Source organism: Ambystoma mexicanum, chromosome 11 (assembly GCF_040938575.1).
Source record: "Ambystoma mexicanum isolate Mex_15411 chromosome 11, UKY_AmexF1_1, whole genome shotgun sequence".
Taxonomy (NCBI): Eukaryota; Metazoa; Chordata; class Amphibia; order Caudata; family Ambystomatidae; genus Ambystoma; species Ambystoma mexicanum.
Window position 1 is genome coordinate 802,932,483 of NC_090934.1, and position 21,315 is coordinate 802,953,797.

The 21,315-nt window shown below is 47.3% G+C and overlaps 1 protein-coding gene across 1 annotated transcript in view; it reads right to left on the minus strand.

Annotated features, from left to right (window-relative positions):
* CYP2R1 (cytochrome P450 family 2 subfamily R member 1) overlaps nt 1–21,315 on the minus strand; it is a 662,101-nt gene that overhangs the window by 623,346 nt on the left and 17,440 nt on the right. Inside the window, exon 2 of the mRNA XM_069623737.1 lies at nt 10,457–10,598. Within this exon, the coding sequence (XP_069479838.1) occupies nt 10,457–10,598 (142 nt within the window). The remainder of the gene's footprint in view (nt 1–10,456; nt 10,599–21,315) is intronic.

A 21,315-nucleotide genomic window follows, 5' to 3' on the forward strand; every position in this document is an offset into this window, starting at 1 on the left:
GGGGCCTCGTTTTCATGCTGCATATGGCGTCGGCCATTTTGGATTCAGGCATGTTTCAGGCGCAATGCCTAACAGCTGATCGTGATTCTGGGCAAAAGCTTATAGCGTAGCTCACCTTAAAGCAAGTGAGTTGGAGGGAGATTCTGCTGTAAAAGGTTGGGGCATCAGATGTAATATGCAGGTCGAGGGGGACTCATCTCCTGACGGTGATGGTGTAGAGGAAGGCGAACAGAGCGATGTTCGTGAATGTTGGCTGGGGAGGGGCTCCTGCCCTCTCCAAGGCTTTGGCTGCACTGAGGGGCGCAGGCGCAGAACAGGCCTTTTCTCCGTGGCCTTCTCTGCAAGTGGCTGGCTTCCGCCTACCGGTGTGGCCTTCTGGGTGTTATGTTGTTGTATTGCCTAGCAATATGTGTCAAATCCCTCAGGTTAATTGACAGCAATTTCTACTTCCGGACAGATTTCAACAAAAACATTCTAGCATTGCTCCGGAATAGGAAACCTTTCCTCTGTTTCAGAACCATGGTCTGCACCTGGCAATCAACCTTGATGGAGAGAATGGCCTTCTCACTGATATTCCAGCCACACACCTGATATCACACCCCTTAGGGCCATTTAACATGCCGCTGCCTGCCTCACAACAGGAGCCCAGACATTTGAACACATCTCCCCCATCCTTAAGGAATTACGGAGGCTTCCCAGCCAGGACACACATTCAAACTTTATGTACCAAATATAAGGGAACTACTGTGCGTCACAGCCCAGCTGAAATCAACTGCTCCTTCCCGGCTCTCGATCTGAACCGCTAGGACATCACTCAGAATTCCTCCAGGCTGTTAGCAAACGATTTGAACACGCTCAACCTCAAACTGCTGCCTCACCAAACCACATACTGGAATATTGAGGTCACTGCTTCAAACTCATGCTGAACCTCGACGTGAACTGCTGGAGCGTCACTCATCAATCCTAATCAGCAGTTTAAGGGAGGCATGGTATCACAAGTATGACACTGACACAAGAGTTACAAGTTTCAAAACCTTTATTAAATTCTTGGGGTTGAAAAAACTCCTGCTTTTCCCTGCAGCAATGATGGGAGTAGACTAACATCAAATAATAAAGAAAACAAAGTCCTACTCCGTCTTTGTCAAATCAAAATGACCTATGCTAACAAAACCTAAAGCCTGCCCTATCTTTTATACAAAAAAGGTGTAATGGGTAATATGTATACAAAGGAAAATCAGTGTTTTAACAAAGGATCAAGGTGGCCGAGTCAGCTCTCCTCGCCATGTTGGACAGCATGGAGTAAAGCAGCCCTGTAAACAGAATGACACACTCTGGCTCAAGTTATCAAAAAATAACCAGGTTACTCACCGTACTGACCACCTTACTCCTAGTCCATTAGTCCATAGTCCCCTTTCCTCCATAATTATGGGACATCTCTCCGTCCTGTGGGACGGGACCCGAGCACTTTGTAAAAAGCATCCAAAAAATGTTTTTTTCAAAAATGTGTCCTTCCTCTCTTTCTTGCGCGGGGCCCGGCACGCGGCCGTAACCCCGCCCAACCTGGCTCCACCCCACGCATCGCCCATCAGTCCTTTTCTATTGCCAGGTCAGAGACCTATTAGCAATAACAGAGGAACCTTATTAGAGGGGACGGCGGGCAGGCGTATGGGGGAAAGGTGACTATGGACTAGGAGTAACGTGGTCACTACGGTGAGTAACCTGGTTATACTCCTACGTCCCGTCCTCTTTCCTCCATACTTATGGGAGATTCCCAAGCACTCCTAACAGGAACTACGGGTGGATGGAAATACCCCTTACTGGAAAAGGTTCTTCAGCACAGTCTGACCAAACTGAGCATCAGCTCTTGAGCTCATGTCAAGACAATAATGCTTACAAAAAGCAGATGGGGAGGCCCAAGTAGCTGCCCTAGCGATGGACTCCCAGGGAAAATATTTCTGAAAAGCAACCGCGGCTGCCTTGCCCCGCACCAGGTGTGCATGAATACCCTTAGGAGGTTTCAGCCCTTGGACGGTGAACGACTCCGTAATGCAGGCGGCGATCCACCGAGAAATAGTCGCCTTAGAGGCCTGCTTACCCTGAGGGTTACCAAAACTCACAAATAGTTGAGAACACCCAAGCTCGGAAGTTCTGTCCAGACAGAACTTAAGAGCCCTTCTGACATCGAGACAATGTAGAAGCCTTTCTGCCTCTGAGGTAGGGTTCGGAAAAAAGACCGGCAGGGATATCGACTGATTCAGATGGAATTCAGTTACCACCTTCGGCAGGAAAGCAGGATTCGTCCATAGGACTAACTTATCCTTGTGAAAGACCAAGAAGGGATGCTCCACCGACAAGGCCTGGAGCTCACTCACCCGCCTTGCTAACATAACGGCGACCAAAAAGGACACTTTCCAGGATAAGTACTTGAGGTCCACCGTGGCCATGGGTTCGAAAGGCTTATGGCAGAAGGCTGTCAGGACTACATTTAGATCCCACATGCGGGTGCGGACTACGAACTGGAGGGTAGAGGCGTGTCAAGCCTGCCAAATGCCTCTTAACCACTAGATTACACAGAGAGTAAGAACATTGGTCCGTAGAAAGATAAGTGGAGACCGCTGAAAGGTAAGTTCTGCATGACAGAAAGTGAACACCCGACTCTGCTAGGAAGGATACGAAGGACAGCACCATGTCAATCGTAACCTCCCTTGGGTCCAACTGCTTTTCCAAACACCAATGACAGAACCTGAGCCATTTACTTCTGTATTGGGATCTAGTCGAGGGTTTCCTGGCCGCCTGGATAATACGCATTTTATCCACGGACAAGTTAAGATGTTCTAAAGACTTGAACTCAGGCATCATGCCGCCAAGCTGAGCGATTGTGGGGAGGGGTGCCACATCTGCTGTTCCACCCTTATGAAGAATGTCGGGGGTCACTGGTAACCCGATCGGCGGACTCATCGACAGGTGTTGAAGTTCTGAGAACCAAAACCTGGCCGGCCACCACGGGGCTATGAGTAGAAGGGAACAATTCACTGAATTCTTCAGCTTCCAAATTGCCCGATGGACTAGAGGCAGAGGCGGGAAGGCGTAAGCTCTCATGTTGTGCCATGGAATCTCGAGAGCATTCCCCAGAGAGGAGGCTCCGAACCCCCTTCTGGAGGCATACTGAGGAAGCTTCTCGCTTACCGCCGCAGCAAAGAGGTCCACCTCTGGTGGGCCCCAGCGTGAGAAAGTCCAAGAGAGGACCTCCGCCTTCAACTCCCACTTGTAGCTGACTGTCCGCCGGCTGAGGGCATCCGCTGTGACATTTAGCTGGGCCGGGATGTGCACTGCAAGTAGCCAAACACCATGAAGCAAGGCCCACTCCCAAATCTGGATGGACAGGTCCAGGAGGAGGGGGGACTTGGTTCCCCCTTGCTTGTTGATGTAATACATCGACACCACATTGTCTATACCTATGCGGACCACCTTGTTGGCTATGATCGTTCTGAACGCCCTGTGCGCTAGGAAGATCGCCAGAAGCTCTAAATGATTTAGGTGGAGGAGCTTGTCCTGAGGCGACCAGAGATCCGAGACCTGAAGAAGATCTAACGTCGCACCCCACCCCAGGAGGGAGGAGTCCATCGTGATCGCCACCATAGGGGCTGGGTCCTGAAACCCCGCACCTACCGACAGGTTGCTGAGAGCTAACCACCATTTCAGGTCCACTCTCATGGAAGCCGGAATCATTATCAGCTTGGAATCTGGGTCCACAGCCTGACGCCAAGAACTCCGGAGAGCCATTAGGGTCCGTCTCATCTTGAGACGAGGAAGAGCCAACACGCACGAGGCCAGGAGGCCCAGAAGCCTCTGGAACCACCAGGCCGACATGCTCTCCAACTGCACAAACATCTGACACGTGGCTAACAGATCCACCATCCTGTCCCCGGTCAGGTACACTCTACAGTCGATCGTGTTCCAGCGAAAACCCAGGAAAATCAATTCCTGCGAGACCGTCATGGAAGATTTCCACCCGTTCACCGACAGCCCAAGATGGAACAGGAGCTGAAGGAGAGATTGAACATTGCCCGCTGCTTCCAATGGACAAGGGCTGCATAAGAGCCAGTCGTCCAAATACGGATACACATGGATACCCTGCAGACGAAGATAGGCCGCAATCACCGACATCTTCGTGAAGACACGCGGTGCCGAGCTGAGGTAAAAAGGAAGCACTCGAAACTGGAAGTGCTCCTCTCCCAAAGAGAAACAGAGATATATCCTGTGTGGATTCCAAATCAGAATATGCATGTACGCATCCTGAAGATCCACCATGCTGAGCCAATCGCCCATCTGCAAGGAGGACCGTATCTGGCTGGGCGTGATCATCTTGAATTTCTCTTGGGGTAAGAAAAGATTGAACTGGGAAAGGTCTAGGATGGTGTGCAGGCCAGCCTGGTTGGGTTTGGGCACCATAAACAGCCGAGAGTAGAAGCCCTCCCCTCGTTCCCTGAGGGGAACGGGTTCCACACCTCTGAGGTCCAGAAGGGAGGGCGAGTCCAACAGCTGAAAAGGAGGGTTGAAGGTTGAGGCAGGGGGTAGGGGTAAGCAGAAGCCCGCCCGAGCGACTGACAAGACCCATCTGTCTTCGGTGATGGTCTGCCACGCCTCCCAATGAGACGCAATGCGTCCTCCCAGCGGGGTCTCGTGTGAGCGCGGAGGACCCTCATTTAGCAGGTTTTTCAGTGGTGTTGCCACCTGAACCTGAGGAAGAGGGTGAGGAGCAGGAGAAAAACCGAGTCCGTTGTTGCCTACGGCGGTTATTCCCCGAAGGGGTATCCACTCTACGAGACTTCCGGTCGAGGAAGCCCCTAAAGCCAGAGAAGGGTCGGCTTTGGGACAACAGTCTCTGTGTTTTGAAAGGGGTCTTAACAAGGACCGACGAGGACTTAGCTGTCTGAGTGCTATCTTTCGTCTTGGTGAGCTCTACATCAGTTGTAGAGTGAAAGAGCTCCTTATCAAATGGTAAGTCCAACACCTTGTCCTGCACTTCTTTTGAAAATTTAGTGGCATGCAGCCACGCCTGCCGTGAGGTATCAACTCCCAGCATAAGGCCCCAAGCCGAGGTGTCTACGTGATGATTAGCCCCCGCTAACACCAGTTCGGCATTGGCCTGCCTGAGCTGCAAGGCCGAGTTGGCAAAGATTTTCCTCCCGGAGCTTGTCCTCCTTTCCCAGAACCTAAGTAGCCGTTGTGGAAGAAGAAGCTGCAGGCCTGGACTGCAAAGTGGCCGCAGCCACCACTGTGGAGTATGGGGGGGAGGGGGCAGACAAGACGACAGGGCCACCTCTTCCGAAGAATGTAGCCTGCATCTCGCGTCAATTTTCTTATTGACGAAAAGTCCAGAGTGTGGCTTTTCCCAGACCCTGCGGACCTTGGCCAGAACTTCTGCAAGAACAGGCCGGTACGCTCCAAAGGAGACAGGGTGAACGCCCCAGAAAGCACGCCCTCCTGCGGAGCAGGTGCCTTTAGCACTGGAACATTTAAGAAGCACATCATATCCAGTACCCGGTCATGAAAAGCTCTAAGAGCGGGGCAGGTCCTTGTTGTCCTGATCGCCTTGCGCGTCATCCGACAGTCAGGATCCTGCTGAGCCGTGTCGGGTGCTGCCTTGTCCATGGAGGACAAAGGGGGCAAAGGCGGAAGAGTCTGGGAAGGCACCGTAGGCAAGGGAGGCGCCGGCAGAACCACTGGAGGAACGGGTGGAGCCGGAGCCACCGGCAGACATACCTCCCTAAAAAGCCCTTTGAAATACTCCCTCATGGGGTCGGCACGCATGAGCGTTTGAAATTTACAGAAAAAGGCGACCTCTGGGGACTGTTTTGGAACCTGAGGAGGCCTCTAATGAGGTGGACAAGTCCAGAGACGTAACGGGGAAGGGTGCCACGCTGGCCCCTCCACCGACGTATCCACATAAATCAAAGGTGCCGACCCCGCAGGCAACAAAACATTGTGCAGAAGAGGCATCCGGGCGTTCCAATCATAAACTGGCCGATAAGGATGTGCACAAGGGACTCTATATTCACCCAAGGAACCAAGCCCTACACCTGAGGCCGATAGCACCCAAAATGGCCACCGCGGTCGTGGCAGGAACGGGCGGCATTTTGTCATTGCCTGAGGGGAACTGTGGCACGTGAGTAAGTGAGGCAGGGATCCCTGTCGATGCATCAGGGGTCTTAACTTGAGCCTTAACATAAAGAACAATCGGCAGAGCCGGTACTATGAGGCCTGGAATGTTTCTGCGACATACCAACCGCCAAATTAGCCTTCCCAGGAAGGACCTCGGCACTGCCGGTAAAAGAAGAACTTTCCTTCTTTGCCCCCTCAACAGATCTGATGTCACCGCAAGAGCGGTAAAGGTGAGAAACAGCCTTCACCAGTAAGGCCTTGTCAGGCCTCTCAGAAATGTTGGTAGCTCTAGCCTCTGAAAGAGGGACCTCAGTCCCACGTCCGGTGACAGCCGTATCTGCGCGGGCCTCGAACATCTGTTCGGTGACAGCAAGCCCCACCAAGGTCTCGGGGTGCACTGCGGTCTTATTTTTGAGGGAAGCCGACAGAGGCCTCAGAGCGAGCTCCGGTATCCCACGATTCAGTAGAACAGGGCCTACAAACAGCCCCCAAAGGAGGGGCCTCGGAGCGTGCTCCGGTATCCACAGGCCCCTTACAGAGACCCTCGGAGAAAACTCTGGTACAATTATTAGGCCCAACGGGCAAATCAGGGCGAACCCCGGTGACAGAGCGATCAATGCTCCTCCCGGCCGGGGTGTTCTGAAAAGTAAAGAACTTACCAGACATTTTTTCTTCTCGTCGATGAACGCCGGAAAATGTGAAGGAGGAGTTTGTCAGAACACCTCCTCCCACCGATCCAACCGACGTTGAAGTGCCCGGACCGAAAGGGAGTCGCAGTAAAAACAGGAGTACCAACAGTGATCCAGACCCAAACACTCTAAACAAAGAGGATGGGGTTCGGCCCTCGCAAAGCGACAGTGACACAATGAACAATCTGGAAAGTCTAGTTTGAACGACAGATAGAGTAGTAGACGATCGCTAGCGAGAGCCAGAGAGGAAAAAGGGAAGAAAATCTTACAAGGATGCAAGTGCGTCCAGTCCCGAACGAGCGGAGAAAAGGACTGATGGGCGATGCGCGGGGCGGAGCCAAGGTGGGCGGGGTTACGGCTGCGTGCCGGCCCCCGCGCAGGAAAGAGAGGAAGGACATTTTTGAAAAAAAACATTTTGGGATGCTTCTTACAAAGTGCTCGGGTCCCGTCCCACAGGACAGAGAGATGTCCCATAAGTATGGAGGAAAGAGGACGGGACGTAGGAGTAAGGCAGTTCAAACCGTGGGTCGAGACCCGCTTGGCCTCCATTCACATTAAAGTCACTTATTCCGGCATTTCACAAGTTCTTTCACAGTTCAACAAAAGTTACATAGGTCTCCCTCTGTCGGGCTCGGATCTCTCAAGGCATCAACAGTTCACGTAGGTCTCACTGAGTCGGGCTCGGACCTTTCAACCAAAAAGTACCCGATTCAACACAGATCTCCCTCAGCTGGACTCGGACCTTGCAATCACAACACTTGCAGGGGCTCCCTTCCCCAAGCTTTATTCACATTCGTTAAGGGTTCCCTTCCCTCAACTTATTTCATAGTCCAGGTCTCCATCAGTCGGGCTCGGACCTTTCTCTAATGTCGAAGACTTTTGAATGTGCAAGGCTTTTAATATACACCTCTGCAGGACCACTTTGACTTTCACTTCTGCTCTCCCTTAAGGTTATTTGTCCCAGTGTCTCTTGGTCTTGGTAGTTCCATACCACAACCACAAAAGTTCAAATAAATCTTTCTCTTAAAGCATTCACCTTTTCACTTCCCCTTTCGCCTGGGTTAATCTTGGCCTTTTCGCATTTCATACACTTTGCCAATTTATAACAAGACATCAAACATTTCTCTGATACTTTCGAGTAGGCTACTTCCTTTTGCCAGACCATTCTGCTACTCTATGTCACTGGCTTCACAGTTATCAGCAAATTGAAAGGTCATCACTGGTTTGCCTTCTTTCGCATCTGATCAACATGTGCGCAACCTTCAATTGTGAGCTACACTGTTGCGACTTCAATCTTTCCCTGAAACAAACCAGCCTTTCATGTCTCTCACCAACTCATCGGTTGTGTGCATTCCTTTCTTGTTTCTGCGGCTTTGATTCACAAGTCAATGTTGTAACACCACAGGCTTGGCCTTACCTCCCCAACTCTGTCGTTCACCCGGGAGGGTCACTGGCGTCCTTGAAACACAATGCAGGCTTCTTCAAGTCTGCGATTTGGCTTTCACCTCGTCTTCTTCATGGTTTCCCGGAGGCAACAACCTCCTGCAAGGAACTTCAGGTTTTCTCTACCCTTTTCTCTAGTCCCTCGATCGGTCGTCCTGCTACAGTGGGTTCGCCTTTGGCCCAGAAAATCTGCTCCTTCTTGAGTCCCACCTTGCTCAGAGTGTGCCTCTATGTTCTGCCTTTTATCCCTGGGGGGAGAGCTAATGGATATCAGATGTATGTGATTAACCTTGCCTCACCCGATTAGCGGGACATGTCCAATGAGATATGTAAGTATTAGCCTTTTTACCGTCAGTCGCCCTCTTCTACCAGCACAGTGTTTGTGTAGAAAGGGGGTATGGCTACAGGAAAGGGGGGGGGTGGATACCACATCTCACCATCGGATGCCTCACCCCCACTCCCCGAAGACCCCCCCCCCCGCGCAGGTGATTCTCCTGCACTGGTCCACCCCCAGGGTCTGGATTCAAAGGCGATGGCCGTGCCCTGGCCACCTGAGAGATCCCCAGAGACTAGCAAGTGAGACACCCTTTGGTTTCTCACAGCAGTTACACCAGTCTCGAACTGGTTTGAACTCGAACCGACACTGGCACATTCCAACCTGCATCGTTTAAGTGCCGCCTTCAAACTCCTGAGCTCCCGTATTCGACCCGGCTCGACACCTGCTCTACACTTGGATCAACTATGACGCACTGTCCTCGACCTGCTTGCACAACAGCTCAAAAACCTAGTTTGACGCTGTTGAACCGCCAAGAACTGCAGAAATTCACTATTGACTACTAACTATCCCCTAGGGACTGGTTAGGTCACTATTTCCCCTTTTTCCATCCAAGAAACATATCCCTTTTAAAGATGATTGTGTTTTAACCTTGCCTTACTACCCCTGATTCATTACGCAGAGTGCTGCATTGTACTATCTTTTCTTATTCTCTGCTCTGTCCTCAGGGGTGGATTTTGTGTAGAGTTTTTCCGTTTAGTTATTTTGCAGACGGTGCACTTTAATAAAGTGTATCTACCTTTCTGGAACCTTGATTGGACGTTGCCTTTATTTTGGAGTGTTATGGTTTGCGGTTTGGATCGCTACTGCATCACATTCACACCACTCTTAAAAGCATAGCATTCCCTTGAACCACATTACCACAAAAGGCAAATTAACTTGTTTTACCTTTAGGATTGTGTTGCCTCCGGGTTTGTAGCAGTGTAAGGGCTGATTGTACACTTTAGCCTCTGCTCATTCTCGCACTTCTGCAGGGCAGAAACCAATTCATCACACTCCCCCCACACAATTTCTGTCCAAACACACAGCTACCACAAGTTCCCCCACACTGAACTGCTACCACACAATGCTCCAAAACCCACATACTGCCCCCTCACTCACAATCTGCTGCCCCCACATACACACATACCACTGACCCTCCCCAGACACATACTTCCCCAACACTAGGCACCATGCCCCTATAAGAACATAACCCACAAAAACACTGCCCCCAAACACACTGCACCCACCACACACAAGTACTGCCCCCCGCACACACACTGTCCACCAAACACCCTCTAACACACACACACACACATTGGCTGCACTCTCCCACACACACACACACACACACACACTCACAAACACACACTGCCTACACACACATGCACTGCATGCACCACCACAGAGCAAACATATACACAATGTTTTGAGTGCCTGGTCATTTCAGGGAAATGCATGCCAATGGTGTGTGTACCTAGACATTTGAAGTCAATCCCTCGTGATGAAGCAAGTGCTTGGGGATATGTGGCAATCTCACAAAAGGTGCAAGTAGCTGAGCATAGGATGAAAACACCTGACAAATGCGGATAAAGTGCCTAATCAAAAGTCAAAACTACTGGCTTTGCCAATGCATGTTCAAAATTAAATATGTTGATTTTACCCACATGATTTGGCATAACAATCTGTAATTATTTGGTCAGTTAATGGATGGCATGCATTTAGCAGTCTATATGCATTTACGTCACAGACAAAGATCGATATAAGATATAAAGACCATTTGAAAGGGTTTCAAATTATTTAAAATTGCACAAGCTAGTAATTGAAGGTGAACCATGTAACATACCTCCCATTTTCGTCAGCTTTTCGAATAAAGGTAGAGAGGGCCTGTCTGCAAAAACATCACTTTGATGTACAAGGCATTCCTTAACTGCATCATACCCATTTAAGACAATAGTTGAAATGCCTCCAAGATCAAGACTAAAAATCTAAATGGAAAAAAGAAAAAATGTAAAAATCACAAAAGGAAGAACACATGTAAATAATAATAATCCATGGTGACCTACACAACATGAAATGCTTTGCAACACAGCATGTGAACAGACTGAGCTTTTGGTGTTAAGGTTCTCAAGCGTAACCACACCTAGCTTTACTGTGCAATCGTGATCATTCTTTATATATATCAACTGAAAACGAATACTTTCCAGGCCAACATTTGTGCCCTTATTGGTGTAACTATACATTCATTGCTGCTTTCTTTTTGGCGATATCATTTTTGTTGGGATCTCTAAGGGGTTCTAGTTTTACTTTGTGAAGTACTACACAAAACAGATAATTGTCTGCATGGTTGAGTTCCATGTAACGGTTTTGTCAAAGAGTATGGATTTGTTTTCTACGGATCATTTACCAATGTTCAGCTCATTTTAGCCATTGGGCTCACTGTTTACAGTTTTAAACGGACGCCTTACCATGCAAGTCTAATTGTAATGGTACAGGTGGACTGATGGATAAGTCTAGAGATTTGTAACGCATGGCAAAGAAATGTTAGTGTATTTTGTGATTATATCGCTCCCACAATTCCTAAACGGGAAGAGCGTTTCGATTTTACTCTACGTTCAATGCTGCCTCGAAGTTTCAACATCTAGCTAGTCTTCTCTAAAGCATATAAGGAGATAAATTGTGACTGCCAGCACCCCCACTAGCACCCCCATTCAACATCTAAAATGTGCTTTGCTATATGCTGATTCTTTTCCATAATGTTACTTTTTTTTTTAAGTAACATTTTCTAATCTAGTTGCTATTTTTTGAAAGGTCATTACAAATTACGTATTACCTACTCCTCTTTAAGGATTTCTCCTCTTTTGGTATCTTCTCACTAGAATGGGTTGAAAGATGCCGTTCAATAAGTTGGTTTGTAGTTAACTCACTTGATAATCCAATTTCTACTTTTGGTATAGAGTTTTCTCCATCACAGGAAATAACCAAAGGTTAAACTTTCTTTGAGCCGTTGAGGGTGTTGGATTTAATATGCCAACAGTTCAGGGAGGATGGCCAGATTGGTGTTTCAACTCCAGATGGGTTTTAGCGAATCCCCTTAGACTGCAGATCATGTTAGTACCATGAACTACACCAGTAATACCATACGTATAGCAATGCAAAAAGGCTTTAGTATGGCACAAAATGATTAACCTCAATCACAGAAACATTTTACAACGCAGTTTTGGCTTTCCAAATTCTAGATTGGGCTTAGAATTGGTCCTCTAGAAGGAGTCAAACAGATTTCAACTCAAATGATTAATGAATTTGGGTTATGGGCTGTATGTGTGTGTTACTAAATCTTATAAAAAAGGTATGTGGATCTCGGGAGCGTCAAGTAGGAAACTGTCAGGACTTCAGTATAATAAAGACCATGAAATGATCAGGATAAAGTTAGACTTAATCACTGTGTAGATTTGTGCAACACAATCGTTTGTTATTTTTATTTAAATCATAACAGATTAACTTTCTTTGAAGCCATTGCTACTGAATACCGTTTTAGGGACTGTTCTTGGCCCTTGTATATTTATGGGATGGTCAATATATTAAATAAAACTGGTCTATCTAAGGCTGAGGATTCGCTCAGCTAAGCCATAAAAGTGTACACGTTTTTATGAAGGGTATTGAAAAACTTGTTTTTGCACTTTGATTTCATTTTAATGTATTTTTATTTCTATAGCGCTATATGCCAAAGCGCTGTATCAAGGTAAAAAACGGTACAAATCATTTTTTTAAAAAAAATTGAAAGTCACTGCTTACTTCATTTTATTGACAGCTTAAGAGTTGAATGCATGGGTTATCTGGCACCATAGGACGAACTTCATATTTGACATAAGTACATTATTTTACTGCTGGGCAACAAATAATATACATGCAAAATGACTGTTCAATCTGAAAATTCTAAAGCTATTAACACGGACAAAACACAGTTGACTTTTGTTTTACCTAGCATCACTACTTCAGTCACAATCTTGTTTTTCAAACAATAAGGCCTTTGCCATTTTGTATTCCTGTACAAATAACTGAAAGTCCTAGTCTATCAGAATTCCCTATGATGCGAGTGCAAAAGCCAGGAGTGGCTATTTCATACCTGGCATAGGCCAACTTGAGATCTGTGCAAACTGCTGTTGCATAATGTGCATAACATTCAGTACCACAAAAAAGATTAACTTGTTCTTTGCACATCAGACACCATGACAATTCAGTTTTAAAAAGTTTACTTAACAGCAAAAATAAACTGAGAAGAAAATGGGTGCTTTGAAATGTAGCTAAACGGCCAATTATTTACAAATAAGAGGAGCCAAGAGTCGCCAGGAGAAATAGTTGCAATAAAACATCTGCATGTTAGAAATATACCGCTTTAAACAAATAGTGTGGGGGAAAAGGATTTGCAGCGTGCAGGTAGGCTATGCTGGAGGAGTGCTACTAGAACGTCTGCAACTCTGCCTGCAGAGCCCTTGTGATGGCAGTCGGAGGATACTTAACTTCAAAAAGCAAAAGCACACAAATAGTTTTACATCTTCCTTTTGTATCCCAATTGTTTCTCCCGGTACACTTGTAATGCGTTACATGCAGACAGGAGCAGGAATGCGAGAGATTCGTTACGCCACCTGAAGAGGATCCTTGTTGGATCGAAACATGTCCATGTAGTGGCAGTAATTTGGTGTGTAACTGGAGGCTAAAATTGCAGAATTACAGCTCATTGAACTCTAGAAAAAAATGTTGGATTTGAATTAAGTTGTCAATTCAAAGTTCGACTACGTATATCACCTATAAAAACATAAAAACAATTGGTGCAAAACTATTAAAGTGGATGATTGATTTTATGAACAACCCATAGGGGCTGACCCCAAGAGTGTTTCAGTGTTCCATTGAACAGCAGGTGGGCCTGCTGTCGCTACTTACATGGCAGTCAGAGGAACCAGCTGGGTTAAAAAATGGCAGTTGCCTCCATTTTAGAGCCATCAGTAGGCAATGTAGTACAGAATATATATTTTTTGCATGTGTGCACCAAATGACTGAATTAAACGAACACCATTTAAACAACTCAGATTTATTGTGAAACTGAGGAAATTGAACGTGTCCCATACAGAGGCGGTGAGTTGAGGTGGTGTCTATTGGCTTTGGGTGACTGCTCCCAGAAAGCACGATTGAAGCTGGTGAGCTTCTACTTGCGCCCGCAGCCTTGAACGATGCAATAGCGTGATGCAGCCAGGCGCTGTTATACAGCGTCTGCGGGACTGCTAAAGAAAGGGTATACCGGCCCATGTCCCCTTTGGAGTCGGTGTGCAATCCCATACGAGGGATTACTGGGGAACTGTACGCCCCTTTAATGATCTTAAGCAGATTGCTGACACACAATTGGTTGACGAATGGCCCATTGCATGTACTCCAGAATAGATTACCTCTGGGTGGGGTAGGGGCGAATCTCCAGGGTGGGCAACACTGTCATAGGCCCCATCGATTTCGAGGACCATGCCGCAGTTTGTCGCTTCCGCCCGGAGAAGCCGGGCATAGATGCTGGAAGCTCAATCAGGTTTTACTGCATGATCCAGTTGTACGAAATAAGGTTAGTTTAGCAATAAAGGAGATCTTCCAGAATAACCCAGGGAGGCACGTCCCGGAGGAAGTCCCGTGGGATGGTTCAAACCGTACATAAGGGGTGTTTTCATCTCAAAGTCTGTGGTGCTCAATATGCTAAGGAGGGAGGAGGGCTCCTCGCTTACTCAGGAACTACAGGTAGAGAAATAGACTCCAGGAAACAGGCTCCCACAAGGCCTTCCATGCTTTACAGGAAGCACGGATGCAGGTCAATATGTTTGAGAGATCGAGGGCAAAACCTACGATCAAAAATACTTTGAAGAGGGTAATAAAGCCTGGAAAATACTGGCATGGAAGTTTAAGCAGATGGCCAGCTGGGGTAGGATTGCTGGAATCCTTGATGGGTCAGGTAAAAGGCTCTGGGAGCAGTAAAGGAAATGTTCTGGGAGTTTGATGCATTCTAGAAAACGTTGTACACTTTTGATCAGCCAGACCTAGCTTCAATACGAGCATTCTTACGATTTGTGTCTCATGCCTAAGCTGTTGGAGGAGCAGCGGGACCTCCTCGAGGAAATACTACAGGCGATCTCATCACCGAGTGTTGGGAGGGTCCCCGGCCTGGATGGGCCAACATTCTTTTTTAAGAAGTTCTCTGGTAGCCTTATGGAACTCCATCAGATTCTCTTCAATGGGATGGTTTCGCAGGACACACAAAATTGCCCTCTTTGCAGATGACGTTGTGACGCTCTAAAGGGAAGAGACCTCAGTACCAGAGCACCTGGACTCTCCAGGTTTCTGGGTTCAAGGTGAATCTAAGTAAAAGTGAGGTATTGCACACATCCTGCGGGGCGGAGACTCGATTTCCTGAAGCAGGTGGCTCCCTTTAACTGGGCTACTGGAAAACCCAAGTATAAATACCTCGGGGTAAGTTTTGAGGGGTGCAACCAACGAGGTAAATATCTAGTAGATAACCAAACCTTAGTGCCTTTGGTCCATCTGGGGGAAGGAATACGGTGAGGATTTTTTTGATGGCAATAACGTACCTGACTTGCCCGTAAACTGTCCGAGGCGATCTTATGGGCTTCGGAAATGTTGAAGAGAATGGCATCAACAGACGGTATAACAGAAGATGGCAGGTGTAACTCAGGAATGAAGCTGGGATGAAAACCATAAGAACAAAAGAACGGACTAATATACAGTAAAGAAACCTAGTTGTCCTGTTAAGAGTGTTGACAAAACATCGTAAATATTGCTCTAAGGAAGCATTAGTCCGTTCGGTCTGACCATTGGTCTGCGGGTGAAAACCAGAAGACATAGCCCTCTCAATACCAAAGTTCTCGCATAGAGTCTTCCAAAAGCGTGAAACGTGCTGTGTACCCCGGTCGGATATAATATTCGTAGGTAAACCATGCAGACGAAAGATGTCCTTAGTAAAGTCAGAAGCCATTTCCGCAGCTGTAGGGGGACCTGGTAGGGGGGAAAAATGAGCCATCTTAGTAAAACAATCCACGGTTACCATTATGCAAGGACACCCCTCAGAGGGGGGTAAGTCAACAATGAAGTCCGTAGAGATAATGCTCCAGGGTCTGTCAGGCGGGGGTTCTTGTTGAAGAAGGCCTACAGGCTTCTGTGGGTTATACCTGGCCCTGTTACAGACTGGGCAGGACGTGACGTAAGCAGCTGCCTCTTGCATCATGCTAGGCCACCAAAACTGCCTCTTAAGGAGGTTGGTTGTATTGGATGTTCCCCTATGCCCCGCCACTGGATCGTCGTGACACCATTTTAGAGCTCTCATGCAGGTCTTTTGATCAGGTAAAAATAGACGGTGGTCGATGAAGTACAGCCCTTGTGTAGAATATGCGGAGGCTTGATGCAAGGCAGAGCTAGATGTGTCATGGAACCTTTTCGTACTTCTTCCAAAAAAGAGGATACAGTACCAACAAACCTTTTGGGACGAAATGAGATTTGGACATTTCTTGTTAGAGATACCAGGAGAGGGTATTCTTGAGATGGCACCGGCCAGTACGTTTTTAGACCCAGGTAAGTAGGTCAGGATGAAGTTGTATTGTGAAAAGAAATGGGCCCAACGGGCTTGTCGTGAATTTATACATTCCATACGTTGGATCACCTTTAAATTCTTATGATCGGTCCTCAGTTCAAAAGGGTAGGATGCTCCTTGTAACAGGTGATGCCATTCTTCAGAGGCCGCCTTCATGGCTAGTAATTCTTTCTCGATTACAGAGTAGTGGATTTGGCTGGCCGTCAAAGTTTTAGAAAGGTCGGCTACAGGGTGTTCAGTGCCACCATGGTCTTGAAGTAAGGCTGCGCCAAAGGCCTTGGCTGAGGCGTCCGTCTCGATGATAAACGGTCGCCCCTGATCCGGCTGCCGTAACACAGGAGCCAAACAGAATGCCTTCTTTAGGTGTTTTTTTGCCTCATTGGCACAACGGACCATAGAAAGGGTAATGAAGACTCCTCACCTGAATCTTCGGAAGATGACTTCTTCTTGCGCCCCTTCTTCTTCGGTGTTTTTTTTTCGTCAGAAGAGATATGGCCGACCTCGGACGGAAGCCACCCTGCCTCCCTAGAGGGACATGGATACAGGGGACCCCCCTCCGAGAGGAAAAAAGCGGGTGCTTAAAAAAACCTCTCTTGTCAGCAGTCTTAACCTGGGCATAGGGATGTTCCAGAATGGCAATCTGTGGAACGGATGACTGTGGTATGGTTCGTTGAACAAAGGATATGGTATCAGGAGAGCCAGATGGTAAGTCTCTCTTTACATTAATCTTTGCAGGTACAACGGTGACTTCTGTGGCAGATGGAAGTCTGCAGGGATGGCGACTCCAAGGAGGAACCCAACCATTCACAGGAAAGAAGAAAAGAAAGACGGAGAGCGAAGAAACAGAAGAGGCAGCAGGTAAGAGTGACAGAAGAGCACACACAGAGGGGCGTATGTGAAAATCAAGAGATAAACTGAGAACAACCCAAAAAGGCAGAAAAGATGGTTACCGCATCAAAACGAAAGTAACCAAGGAGGAGAAGGAATGAGAGGAAGCGGTAAGGAGCGGGAGAAAAGAAGGAACGCCGAAGCCTGCAGAAGTGGGCGGCGGCAGACAGAAATCCGAGAGAGCAGAAGGAACAGGCGGTGGGAGAAAGAAAACCAAGTGATGGAAAGAAACAGGAGACAGGAGGCTGGCTAAAGGAGAAGGAGAAAAGATTCAGGAACGGATCCTAAATAGGGAGAGCACAGACACCCGGGGCAATATGCGATGGGTTGTAACGCGCTGAGTGGACCAGAGGCGGGGCTTAAGAATGGAAGCAAGACAATGAAAGGGAAAAAAGCTAGACCGATAACGTAGGAAAGAGAAAGGTTGGACGGCACCACTTAATGGCGGAGCAGTCGCCATCTCTGCCATAAGCGCCAGGATGGAGAGTGCGCAAGGCGCATGACAGATCCATACTGTGCCAATTACCCTTCCCTGTTTGATGCCATCAAGACAGACCTGCGATGGTGGGGGATGAAAGCTATTTCGTGGTTTGGGAGAGTCTCGGCTATTAAACTGAACATTCTGCCAAGGTTGCTATAGCATTTTCAGGCTCTCCCGGTCGCTATCCTGGCCAGCACCTTGGCACAGTTGCAGCGGGAGATTATGGTGTATGTCTGGAAGGGGGGGAAAAGGCCAGAATCTGTAGGACTACTCTCTATAGACCCAGGGAGAGGAGGGGAGGACTTGGCTCTACCAGATGTGCGCAGATATTACCATGTAGCTCAGTTCAGGGTCATGCAGGACTGGGTTAATCCCTTCATGACTAAGGGGCGGTGCCGGCTGGAGGAGGAAGTGGCAGGTAAACCACTTTGCTACATCCCGTAGCTGCCTAAAGTGGTTAGACCGTTGAGTGTATATGACCTACCAGCCACAAGGGCAATTATGCAGGTCAGGGACTCTGGGGTAAGGGGCCTGGGGCCGTCTTCATTCACTTCCCCACGTACCCAATCCACTTCAAGCCTAGTTTTCTCCCCTCCTTCGATGGGGTTGGGTTTGCCATCTGAAAAGGGGGGGTGCGTGGGGGTTGCCTTGCACATGTTTGTGGATGGCCAGATCTGGTCTTTTGAATCGTGGGGGGCCACCATGATGCTCATAGCGTTTCAAAAATTGTTTTTTTTCCCCTACGCCCCCTAGGGGACTTGTGTCTAGCCTTTATGCTTGCCTGATGAACTAGGGTTCGCAATCCCACCAGAGGGATGCAAGAAGGTGTGGCGAGGACTTAAAAAAGGCCACTAGGAGTATCCAATACGCAGAAAGATGGTTCAGATTCTGGCTAGAGGGTATGTCACACCCGATAAGATATGACATGGGGAAGGGTGGGGGTACTGGTATGTGCTGGAGGGGCTGTGGAGGCACAGGTACTTACATGCATGTCTGGTGGAGATGCCCCAAAATAACACAGTACTGATCTGATACAGTGCACACACTCAAATGCATTGTGGGAGCATCTCTGACACTAGACACAGTGGCCTGTCTTCTGGGGCGTTCAAGGGGCAAGTAAGCCTCAGACAAGGTCTCAACATCTCTGTGGTTCACACTATGCTTCTCATAGCAAAGGCTACAATAGCATCTTTCTGAAGATCCGAGGACCCCAGCTGTGGATGACTGTCGCATATGTGGGGGGTGGTGGCATTGGAGAAGGTGGTTTACTTCTCTGAGAATGCAGGCTTTCTTCCGGAGGTGGGGAGAGTTCTTTGCATTCGCGTGGACTCATGATAGAGACTTTACATGCCCGGCTAGACTGCAGGCCTTGGGACTGCTTGAATGCTCCTAGATGGCAATACCATGGATGTTGATTTGTGCGGACTTAGTAACCCCCTCCTGCTTTTTTCCCGACCTCTGATGCTGTGTACGAGTGCATACATTGGCTGATGCTTCTGTACATGTTGTTTTCAAAGTTTTGTGACTACTCTGTTCGATTTTCTTTGCTAACCCTCCCACATGGTTGGGAGTTAAAAAGTAGCTGTAACATGAGCACAGTGTGTTTGTTCCGCAAATTAGAAATGCCAATAAATAAATCTCAATAAAAAAAAAGCTGCTGACAAAGGAGGCAATTTATTGATCATGACATCGACAGATTACACTAGAGAAGCCATGAAACATCTGAGCTTTTACACACAGTGCTCCAGATAAGATTTTGAGGTGGCAGTAGTTTACTCCCCATTTCTAAACTCTGAGTAAATGTGTTTTCAAGGGAGTAAAAATGATTTTTCTCCTTTGCAAGAGAGTAAAAGGTACATGACATCCAGCCAACATGTGCAAAGAGTTAGAACTGTATAGAAATCATCATCATGCAACAGCTTTCTGCATTGTGACATAAAAGCAGGTTTCTCTCATGATTAACAGATATGACACATGGGAAGTCCTCCCCCAGGGGATCAAGGGATAACTAAAGGGGACTTCCAGCAGTGCTTTCAGGACTTCAGCGAGAAAATCACCGAAACGCTTCAATCACAATTAAACATTATTAGAACGCAGCTTACCCAATTCCTCCGAGAGGTGAAAAACAACATTGCGGCCCGGGGGGAAAAGGACTGATGTGGTGGAAAATGTGCTACAAGACTTGTCCGAGGACTATAGGAAGATGGACGCCTTGGTAGAACAGCTCGCAAGAGATACGCAGAACTTGGAATTGCAGAGCGAGGACCATGAGAATCGTTCAAAATGGTCCAACATAAGAATAAAAGGCCTATCAGATGGTGTGTCAGACAAGGACCTACAAGAGACTACGAAGCAGATCTTTGCAGATCTGCTGGAATCTGCTGGAAATGGACAATTGGGTGTCCGGAAGGGAACCCTGGGAGCCAGACCACAGGACGTGGTGGTGGCCTTTCAGCAATATGGGCAAAAAGAAGCAAATACTACTAGCCACCATCAGGGCAACCCGATTAAGAGCAATGGATCGGAGATCCAAATTATACCAAGACCTGACAAAGTCGAACTTGGTCAAGAGGAGGTTGATGGGTGGTTAAGACCCTGGTAAAAACCCAGGTAAAATATAAATGGACCTTCCAAGGCATAAATTAGTTTAAAAAAATTGATTAGCAGAGTTTGATTATTAAAATGTTCTTGATTAGAAAACAAATCCATTTGATTAGCAACATTGTACTCATATTTTTAATATCACTGGATGCTATTTGCACAAAAGATATACAATGAACACAAATACAGCATTTTAGTGTACTTTTGAAGAAAGACATTGGTGAGATGAGTCAAGCCTTGCAAATTCTTTAAAATTCTGCTAGACTTGGAGGTCGAATTACTTAGTTTACATACTTAAAGAGAAATGCACTCGACACATGGTAACTGATGGCAAAAAAAATGTAAATTTTCTTTCTGTAAAATGGTGCATGTCACCACAAACCCAGCTTATGTTTGGCACACTGCTGCCACACAGAGCAGAGGCCATCCATGCATAAAACATTCATTTTACAAATGGTACTCACCCTTCATTAAATCTACTGGACTGTGCATGTGGGCAAGTAGACTTTCTGAGCCCTAGATGAGTGTCTGTACAATGTAAAATGTTAGATGCTTGAATGGACACAAATAGATATTATAAAAAGGCTCTGAAAACAGTTTGGCTAGCACTCTTCCGCATGTGCTAATACATAATGCAATCAAAGCAAAGCGAGCTCTGGAGACTAACCATGTATGGTATTGCAGTACATCTGTAGATGTATAGACTGAATGGAACTATTGGTCACTACTTTGCGTAAACATCTAGTTAGATTTGTGCATTCAATATGTAAGAGGAAAGTAAGTAAGAAACTAAGCAGATTGGATAGCATAGCAGGCAGAGAACTGGGAAAATTAGGTGAAATATTGTAGTGCGAGTCCATCTCACTTTCGGGGCAGCTGGTATAAAGCGACAGGGTGATAAGACACAAAGTCAAGAAGTATGGGATCAGGTCAGATGCTTGCAACCAGCAGGTCACAAAACTGGGTTTGCCATCAAAACCATTTGGCCCTGTGATCAGGTGTATTTTCAAAAGTGTTTGCTTGTCAATATGATGCATCTTCCCCAACAAAATGGATAGAGTTGACACTATGAGATTTAGGTTCACTAACCTAAACTAAA